Source organism: Papaver somniferum, chromosome 7 (assembly GCF_003573695.1).
Source record: "Papaver somniferum cultivar HN1 chromosome 7, ASM357369v1, whole genome shotgun sequence".
In the NCBI taxonomy this organism is placed as follows: domain Eukaryota; kingdom Viridiplantae; phylum Streptophyta; class Magnoliopsida; order Ranunculales; family Papaveraceae; genus Papaver; species Papaver somniferum.
This window is the reverse complement of record NC_039364.1, coordinates 152,684,396-152,695,211: the sequence shown is the minus strand read 5'-3', so window position 1 is coordinate 152,695,211 and position 10,816 is coordinate 152,684,396. Positions and strand designations below refer to the sequence as shown.

At 44.3% G+C, this 10,816-nt stretch overlaps 1 protein-coding gene across 1 annotated transcript; it reads left to right on the top strand.

Moving 5' to 3' along the window:
- Window positions 1-3,557: 3,557 nt before the first annotated feature.
- On the top strand, window positions 3,558-4,496 carry LOC113295386. The gene has a single exon (XM_026543724.1). The coding sequence runs from the start codon at window positions 3,558-3,560 to the stop codon at window positions 4,494-4,496; it is 939 nt and encodes a 312-aa protein (XP_026399509.1).
- The last annotated feature ends 6,320 nt before the right edge of the window (window positions 4,497-10,816 follow it).

Genomic DNA, 10,816 nt, shown 5'->3' with positions numbered 1-10,816 from the left:
GCGTATCATGGGACCCACTGCAGGAAATAGCATACGGTGTTAAGTTAAATAACTAAGTTATTTAATAAATGGTATTCATGAAATATCGTGTATACTCGGTATATGTAATGCATCCAAAACAATCAATACGTATGAAGCATCGTTGTTTTAAAGCTTAACCAAATAAGTCGCGGATTAAGCGTCTTAAAATAGCATCACGTCCAACCATCTTCGAGTGATTGTTTGGAGGCCGCATGGGTGAGCCATCCCCTGGTCGATCACTCCCTGTGGAAGAGTGGCGGACGGTGATCACCGAGGTGCTTCAATGGTCGTCTAGCTCTTAACCTAGCTGTCCGACCAAGCTGGAAAAGTTGGACGGACGAGATGGTTTACGGCATATATCTACGACCGTTGATTGGATCTTAGGGTTTTTAAGAGGTGCGAAAGCATCTCTCTTTGGCTTGATCGAATTCAAGCATGGGCGTTAATTTTTGGTGGGACCGATCGATCATGCATGGAGGCGATCCGTTGTTGTGCACGTCTATACCTATCGGTCCCATGAAGTCTTGATCTAGGCCACTCAAATTGACTGGCAAAGATGAGTGGTTGTGATCGATTTGCGACAGAAATCCATTGCCGCAAAGGATTTGGAATCCGCGTGACATGCCACCTTCGGGCATGCGTTTCGAGGCGCTCGGCCATGGTTCGCCTAGGCCGGACGGTCACACGCACAGGAGGACCCACGGTGATCACGTCGACATCCTTGGGACCTCCTGAGTCTATGTATACACCCTTCTCTTAGGCTGGCGAAGACGGATGAACGCGATCGAACTACGACAGATATGCATCGCCGCAAACCCTAATTAGGGTTTTTAAACAGTCACGCACGCGTGACTTTGGCCAAATGGTTTGGTAAACCACGCTCCCCCTTTGGTAGGACCGACCGTGTGGGGCCCACGTTGGGATGACGGTGAACATATGCGCACCTTCCTGATGGTCCTAGGCGCGATCTAAGCCATCCAAATATGCTGGATAAGTTGGATGGTCGTGATCGATTTAAGGCGCTAGTGTATTTCCACGACCCAATTTAGGGTTTTGCAACATCGCGCTTTCCATGGTTTGGGCGAACCTTTCACTACTCAATGGTCCCACCATGGGCAAGTCGTTCAAGCAAGGAGGGAGTGGGTCCGCCGATGTGCATGTCGGCATTCTCCCAATTGCTCGTCGGATCATCTAGCCCGTCCAACCAAGTTGGAGATGATTTTGAGACTGCCTTGGACAGTTCAAATCCGTTTGAGCTTCTCTTTAACCAGCGCGACTTCCCTACTTGGAGTTAGCGTGGCGTTGGAAGATGCATGGTGACGTTCGGACGGTTAGGTCATTAATGGGCCCGCTGGTGGCCATCACGATGACTACTTATTCCTGCCAGGGTTTGGCTAGGCTTGTTAAATTGCGCGGTCAACTTGTGTAGCCGTGATCATTTCTAAGACTGACATGGGCAGTCTAGATTTCCCTTAAGGAAATTAAACATGCTCGATCGAGCTAACCAAAAGCGTGTCGATACAGGATTCTCTTCACTAAAGAGTGACGTACCCTACGTGGGTATTTCATACACATCTCAATATTGGCACTTCGGGAGATTCATGCTACTCTGCTGAGAGTGAACACTCAATCGTCATGTCATGCCAATAATGAGAGTTCGGCTGAGAACATAGCATGGAAAATACTGGGTAAATAATGTATTAATTAATAATGCTAATAAAATTCACAGAATATTTGGGATTATTGTTGCACGCACCTGGGTGAATTCCGTGTATTTATTGAATTGCTTCAAATATAGTGAAGAGGTTTTCTATACTCATTACTTCTTAAACGGCTTTTCCCTTTGCAGGATAACAGCACATAAAATACTGGTTTTACAATTGTAGCCCTGAACTAAAATCCACCATCAACATTAAGTCTCATGCCTAGCACGTAATAGTTGCATTATTGCGGGGTATGCATTAGATGGTGACATACATAACGTGAAAAGACAAGATAGAGGAAGTTTACCTGGAGGAACTCTAACCGGCCATGCTGACAATCATCCATGTGGGTACATCGGATGTGACCATGGCTTTGGTGGGGCCGGCTTCCTCCTTTGGGCGTTTGAGCTAGGAAAGGGAATCCCCTTTCTACTGGGATTCTCCAATTATTCATGTATAAAAGGTACCAGACCCCTTTACTTCTTTCTTATTTTTTTTTTCTGTTGTTCGACCAGCTCCCGTTCGCAACTGTTGCCGCCGTCGTTACCGAGAATTGCTGACGCTGCTACCACTGTTGTCGCCGTCGTTCGTCCGCCAGCAAGGTAGGTGCTTTATCGTTTCCTTGTTGTTTTTTTTATATATACGACCCTGATCGATCCACGGCTGCTTTCTCTTTCTTTTTCTCTTGTGTGGATGTAAACCCTAGATTTTAGGTACGATTTCCTTGAACTTGAGAAAGCCACCCCGTTATGAACGAGCTTCCTTGTTAGCCATATTGTCATGGATTCCCCCAGTAAAATCAGCAGCGTAATGAACATTGCTAGAATCATTAGCAAATCGAACAGAGAATTCTTTGTAAACGTGCTGTTTTTCTTTTCCGTCATGCAAAAACTATCTTTAGGTCACGATTGATGTAGAACTTAGCTTAGGATTCGGCGTTGAGCATATATACACACGGCGAAACCCGTTTGCCCAACTGTGCATTTGACTAGGCTGTGAGCATGTATCCCGTGTTTGATGCGGTTTTCGTGTAACTTCCCCATTTAATTATTTGTGCTCTGAGTGGTGAGGATCCGATTGGGCCCACCTGTACATGTTTTCCTTGAGGTCGATAGGGCGTTCAAGCACGTAGTGACCCCGAGGGTGATTGGGCGTATCAGGGTCGATAGAGCGATCGAGTACATGGTGACCATAAGGACAATCGAGCATGTTGAGACCGATAGGGAGATCGTGGCCACTTCTTCTTCCACGTATTTCGACCATCAGTGATTGCGTTGAATTAATCGGTCGAGCATACGACACCCTCTTGGCGTGAAATAACTTTCTTTTATTGTGATTCATTGCAGTTATTCAAAATCGAACAAAGAAGTGCTTGCTAAGATGTCACCTGGGGATGACGTCTTTGCCAAATTGGGAGGTGTTAATAGCTCCAAATACATGCCAAACATAGATGATGAGCTGTTTACCGTGTCTTTTCCAAACATTAGAACTCATCCTGCCCACAAATGGGTCCTGCTCACAGGCTCAGAAAATGAAGAGGTTGCTCCGTCAGCTTCTCTAAAGTATGTGATGAGGTTTTGTCTTCGGAAGAACGAATATACAGCTTCTGCTATTGACCTCAAGATATGCCACACTCCACTGAACTCTTATGAAGGATGGATGAGGCATATGTTGGGTAACGAGCGGATAAGAGATAACTTGACCAAGGCACATATTGTTGAAGACGTTATGGCGTCTGCAACATTTCACATCAGGAAAGACAATGCAGGTTTGATTACTTTCATTTCTCGATAGCGTTCTTCCACACACACGGTTGTATGTAGATGGAGAGAAATGACTATTACTCTGGAAAGCGTAGCCGTGTTACTGAACCTCCCCATTGTGGGAAATTTCCACTATGAACTATCCACCGAAGAAAAATCTACCCTTGACGCTATACTTCAGAAGGCGGAATATTATGATCAACAGAAAAAGTATGAGAAATGCTTATACACTTGGTGGTTGTCTCATTGGTTTCCTACAAAATCAAGGTCGAGCCAGACACTGGATGACGAACTCAGCGTGGTCGCATTTCTGTCTTTGTGGCTGTCCAGGGACATCTTTGATGGCGGCTCTGGAAAGAAGAATATAAAACACGATCTCGTCATGTTTGCCATAAAGTTAGCGAAAGGCGTGGTTCTCCCCTTAGGTAGTTTGTTCCTTGGATCATTGTACTCTTATTTGGATGCTCTGGCAGTAGACATGCGCGCCTCCAACGGGTGCAAGAAAGTGGAGTCGCATATTCACATAGCTTTCCTCCAAGCATGTTTATGGGAACATTTCAAAGATTATGCTCCCGTCTCTGCAACTTCGTTTTCCAGCTTGTATGGTGGTTCGAGAATACTCCGTTGGCAAAACAAACGACAAAAACCGGGGGTAAGGATCGTCGATTTTCTCGATAATGTATATTCCATATATTTCCATCCATGGGGAGTGGCTCATTCTTCCGTGGTTCAACCGAAGACCTTCACCACTGCTCCCGAAATTGTGCTGCACACTGATGGGAAAGATCTGAATTCTGGGGAGATTATATTTCTGCGAAGTTGCATTCCGGGATACGTTCCATCTTACTTTGATGAATTCCTTATTGTGGTTCCTTATAATATTGATAGAGCCGCCCGCCAGATGGGATTTGATCAAGGCATCCCGTTCAACCGCCCACGGATGCCTTCAAAGGAGATTGTGTCGTCTGTTCTCAATGCTAGCCTATTTGCGACGAAGCAAAGCCTTTGATTCCTGCCTCTTGGAAGAAAACCATATCTGACTGGTAGGTATAGAAGTTTTTAGCGAGAAGAACTACTAGATTTTCAAGCATTCTCAGAATAGATCGTGACAGTGCCTCGTGGTGAGCCCACCCTTGCAAATTTGGAGAAGCACAAACGATTGAAACCACTTCCGGGCAAGCGAAGAACCAGGGTTGGAGCTCTTGGTGACTGCAGTCCCCAGGATGAAGGAGCAAGGTCTAAGAGACAGGGAAACGGACCTGTGGTTTTCAGTTCTTCCCATATGCAGGTACTTTGAACTTCTTCTTTTGATTTTCCAACTTTATTCATCTCGAGTAATCTTCACTAAAACCGATTTTGATTCGAAACCAGGGGATTCTGAAGGTAAATGTTTTTACAAGATTGGCTAGTAGTCGTAACGAGAAATATGGTAGCACTGATCCTCTTTAAGGTGACGATGAGGATGATGTGAACTCGTTTGGCGACAAAGGAAGCTTCCTCCAAAGTGGCAAGGAATCTGATCGTTTTAGTGAGCTGGTAGATGAGACCGTGACAGCAATCAACCTTCAGGGTGAAGCGAACAGCACGGGGAACGTCGTAGAGGCTACATCCACGATTACTGAGGTGCTTCCCTTTAAATAATCTCCGGAAACTGAAGAAGCGTTGGTGGAGCATCCCACTGTTGCTGGGGATGTCTTTGATCCTCATTTCGATACTCCTTATACAGATCATGTGCTGGTTGGAGGATTCAGTGTGCCGGCTAAGTATGAGAAGTTATACACCAAAATATGGAAAAAACATGGTCATATTGCTACTTCTGGAAAACTCAAGAGTCGCTTCGCATTGGCCAAACGTGCTGAAGAAGCTTTATCCACTATCCTCGGTATGAGCGTCATGACTGGGTGCACGGTTTCCGAGGAGATGATTTCAAACTGGGATTTCCACCGGGACATGTTTATGCAGTACGAGTTCAATGCTTCTTGGTTCTACAAAGGGTTTTCTGAAATCCAGAAGTTTCAAGACACGATGTACAAAATTCCTTCCATGGAATGCATTGCTCGACAGGAAGAAGAGGTTGGGAGGTTGTCTAAAGAGTTGAAGCTGAAGCAGGCCGCACTCCAGAATATGAAAGCTACTCTTTCCCAAAAGAATGAATTGTTGCTGAAAGACTTCCCTTGAATTTTATTTTATATGCTTTGAGTGATGTGAGGAATTCCTTTCATGGTTTGATTTGATTATTTTTTTTTTGAATCAGCGAGTGATTGCTTTCATGAAAATATTTGAATTTTTTTTTGGGATAATTTATGAGTAATTTTCTCTGAGAGGAACTATGAGTGGGTTAATAGAAATTCTAGAAATTCTAGAAATTCTCATTTTCGAATGCGGGTAATGTACCTTAGAAAATTGTGCATGTTGCATGAAAATTGCAGACATCACATGAAAGGAAAACATGTAAAATGAAACATAAGATGTAGATTAGGAGCAATATTGACTTCATTCTCGAAAATGGGATGCGTGTGAGTCCCCAGTAAATTTCCAAAGATTCCTCGTACAAATAATTGTTTTAACGAGACTTACTTGTTGACGAAGTTCCAACGAAATTGGGCTCCCCAGATAATTACTTAAAATCCAAGTTATGAGTTGTTGTAAAACGCCCCTGCTAACGACCAGAAAAGTCCCCAGTTAATTCGATCTCTCCTGTGAAACTGCGCATGTCGGCTTGTGGAGAGGGGAAATATTCCTAGGTCATAGGCGTAGCTTCCTTGAATTGATTTTTTCCCAGATAATGCGTTTCAGGCCATTACATTCGCTGGTGGGGTGATGGATGAATCTGTGGTAATGGAAATATCACGGATCAATCATCTCTTGATCAGTTGGTGAACGCCATACAGGAGGTAAGGGAATTACTCCATCTTGCAACCAAGCCGCCAACAGCTCCAGAACCTTTCTCATTGAAAATAGGAAATGTGGGTACTCTGAGTCCGGCTTTTCTTGTGTTGGCAGCTGTTTTCGTGAGAATTCTTGTGGCTTTTGATACGAGGTTCGTTTCGGGAATGGAGCTGAGTTGTGCGTCGACATAGACGCAGACCGTTTAATTTGGTGACTTTGCCGAAGTGTAACTCCTCCCGAGGGCCCCGCATCAATGGCACTACGACGCGGTTGAACTGAGTACCGTTCATTAGTGAAGTTTTCATCTTCATGATGGCCTTGATAAATTTCCCCTTCTTCAGGTGTCTCTCTGTTTGGTAAAGCCGTTGTGGTTGGGGGCGTAGACTGTTGAGCAGATCTCCGAACTTCTGCGAGGGTCTTGAGATATATACTCTCCAACAGAGTTTCATATGCTGGGCCTTGATTCTTATTCTGCAGGTGTTGTGACACTCCTGGCGAGTCATGTTCCCTGCGAAATGGCTTTGTCCCTTCGTTGCTGGGTAGATTCTGATCGCTTCCCTTCGGCTCATATCTACGGCTACTCCTGTCTGCATCACCGCTGGTAGAAGTGTGGACATCAGATAAAGCTCCAATGTTATCTTTATCATTAATGGTGTTAGTCGATTCTTTCCACAATCAGTTTACCATACTTCGTAGAAGACGAAGCATCTCGTTTTGCCGTTTGGAGATATCGGCCTGGCTTGCGAGAATATCTCTTAATAACCTAGTTATTTCTTCCGTATTTTCGTCGTTCATGGCTTTCGAGGACTTGGCAAGCGAGGATGCATCAAATAATGGAAGTTTTGAGATTTGTGATTAAAACGAATTTGGGTTAAAGAATGTGTTTAGATCCTAAAATCAGCCTCCCGAATTCGAGAAAATTGAAAAATTGAAATTGATGTTGCAACCGAGAGATTAATCTCCCACTGTGGTCGCCAGTTGTTCGTGGGTGAAAACTGATTCTGTTGTTTTTGGTAATTTGGGGTGTGTTGATGAGAAACGAGTTCAAACCCTAAACAAATGCATTGCACGGAAGTGCTTTTAGGTTCGAGAGATCAATCTGTAACACTCTGGCCTAAACCAAGAAATGGTCGTTCCAGATTCAATTCGGCCACAAAGTGAAGGAGAATGGTTGATCTTAGGGAGGGAATGTAATAAGGCGTTGAGATTGTGTGAGATTGTGAAGGTGTTGGTTGTTTATGACTTGTACCAGAATGTTGAACTGGCTTGCACAGTGTAAGCTATCAGTTCTGGGTATATTTCTGGATATTATGTTGACTTTTTCGTCTTAGTTTGAAATAGGTGAAGGGCCTATTTATACAAGTCATTGAGCGCAACCCTCATCTCATAGGAAGTGAAGTGATGGAGTAGTGGGGTCGTTTAGGAGTGTTGATTGTTACACGATCACACCTTTGCCCACTTCCCTTATCACTGTTAACCGTCCACCTTTCCTGACACGTTCTTTTAATGGCGCGTTGCACGCACGCTGTAAACCGCCAGACCAATACCCCAGTAAGTATCCCCCAGTTTGTGACATGCTTGATGTCTCGAATGAGCGTATCATGGGACCCACTGCAGGAAATATCATACGGTGTTAAGTTAAATAACTAAGTTATTTAATAAATGGTATTCATGAAATATCGTGTATACTCGGTATATGTAATGCATCGAAAAAAATCAATATGTATGAAGCATCGTTGTTTTAAAGCTTAACCAAATAAGTTGCGGATTAAGCGCCTTAAAATAGCATCACGTCTAACCATCTTCGAGTGACTGTTTGGAGGACGCATAGGCGAGCCATCCCCTGGTCGATCACTCCCTGTGGAAGAGTGGTGGACGGTGATCACCGAGGTGCTTCATTGGTCGTCTAGCTCTTAACCTAGGTTGTCCGACCAAGTTGGAAAAGTTGGACGGACGAGATGGTTTACGGCATATATCTACGACCGTTGATGGAATCTTAGGGTTTTTAAAAGGTGCGCAAGCATCTCTCTTTGGCTTGATCGAATTCAAGCATGGGCGTAAATTTTTGGTGGGACCGATCGGTCACGCATGGAGGATATCCGTTGTTGTGGACGTCTATACCTCTCGGTCCCATGAAGGCTTGATCTAGGCCACTAAAATTGACTGGCAAAGATGAGTGGTTGTGATTGATTTGCGACAGAAATCCATTGCCGCAAAGGATTTGGAAGCTGCGTGACATGCCACCTTAAGGCGTGCGTTTCGAGGCGCTCGACCATGGTTCGCCTAGGCCGGCCGGTCACACGCACAGGGAGGACCCACGGTGATCCCGTCGACATCCTTGGGACCTCCTGAGTCTATATCTGCACCCTTCGTTTAGGCTGGCGAAGACGGATGGACGCGATCGAACTACGACAGATATGCATCGCCGCAAACCCTAATTAGGGTTTTTAAACAGTCACGCACGCGTGAATTTGGACAAACGGTTTGGCAAACCACGCTCCCCCGTTGGGAGGATCGATTGTGTGGGGCCCACGTTGGGCTGACGGTGAACATATGTGCACCTTCCTGATGGTCCTAGGTGCGATCTAAGCCATCCAAATATGCTGGCTAAGTTGGATGGTCGTGATCGAGTTAAGACGCTAGTGTATTTCCATGACCCAATTTAGGGTTTGGAAACATCGCGCTTGCCATGGTTTGGGCGAATGTTTCACTGCTCAATGGTCCCACCATGGGCAAGTCGTTCAAGCAAGAAGGGAGTGGGACCGTCGATGTGCATGTCGGCATTCTCCCAATTGCTCGTTGGATCATCTAGCCCGTCCAACCAAGCTGGCGAAGTTGGACGGTTGCGATGATTTTGAGACTTCCTTGGACATTTCAAATTCGTTGGAGCTTCACTTTAACCAGCGCGACTTCCCTACTTGGAGTTAGCGTTTTGATAGCGTTGGAAGATGCATGGTGACGTTCAGCCGGTTAGGGCATTAGTGGGCCCGCTGGTGGCCAACACGATGACTACCTATTCCTTCCAGGGTTTGGCTAGGCTTGTTAAATTGCGCGGTCAACTTGTGTAGCCGTGATTGTTTCTAAGACTGACATGGGCAGTCTAGATTTCCCTTAAGGAAATTAAGCATGATCGATCGAGCTAACCAAAAGTGTGTCGATACAAGATTCTCTTCATTAGAAAGTGACGTAGCCTGCGTGGGTATTTCATGCACATCTCAATATTGGAACTTCGGGAGATTCATGCTACTCTGCTGAGAGTGAACACTCAGTCGTCATGTCATGCCAATAATGAGAGTTCGGTTGAGAACGTAGCATGGAAAATACTGGGAAAATAATGCTAATAAATCACAGAATATTTGGGATTGTTGTTGCACGCACCTGGGTGAATTCCGTGTATTTATTGAATTGCTTCAAATATAATTAAGAGGTTTTCTACACTCATTATTTCTTAAACGGCTTTTCCCTTTGCAGGATAACAGCACATATAATACTGGTTTTACAATTTTAACCCTGAACTAAAACCCACCATCAACAACCTTATTTTATTATTTTCCTCATCTCTTGAAAATTCCCTTGTTTGAACAAACTTCTTCGTTTGAGAAAAACTTCTAGTTTTCTATATTCTTTCACACAAGCTAGAAAAATAATAGAAAAAAGCACCATGGGACCGGGCCCATCGGCCATGGCCGGTCCCATGCCTCTTTAATTCCGTATTTTATTATTTTTTGCCTCTCTCATCTCTTGAAACTTCCTCGTTTGAGCAAAAAAAACCTTATTTCTCCATATTTCTCCAATATTGCTCAAATCTCAAAAAAGCCAAAAAGTCAAATCGTCCCTCGACCGTCCGGGCTTCTCACGGAAAATATTGAAATATAATTATTTTAATAATCTTAAAATATAGGTCGAGCAAAGTCATACTTGCTCATTCAAGCAAAATTGAGAGTTTTCGTCAAGATCGAATTCTTTTGAAAATCATATTGCTCAAACGAGCAACAAAATACCTAAAATTCTCAGGAATACACGTGTGAGGGTCATGGTGTCCCGTATACCACCATGACCGGACCTGGCCGGTCCCTTGGTCATCATGGGTGACATGTCCCAGGTCTCTCCATTATTATTTCAATAATAATAATTCATATCTTTCATGATTCTCCAATAATGAATCGTGATTCAGGGATACCTCCGCACGCTCGGACGTCCGTTCACCACCAATGGATGTCTCTCATACCCGTTGGTTGATCGACATTCCTTAACCCACATTGGACAAATCCCCATCATCCAGGGTTCTCCAAAATTAGGGTTTTCAATTTACGGTAATTCGATAAACGTCGATAATTTTTATATTGATCTAGCAATCAATATTTTTAATTAATTCTAATGTTCGGTCCCGCCACCAACATTGTTTGCTCGTTCGAGAGCACCCTCATTGGACGACCATCA

What these genes read in the sequence shown, in the direction of transcription:
- LOC113295386 (XM_026543724.1), top strand. Translation starts at nt 3,558, where the DNA reads ATGACTATTACTCTGGAAAGCGTAGCCGTGTTACTGAACCTCCCCATT.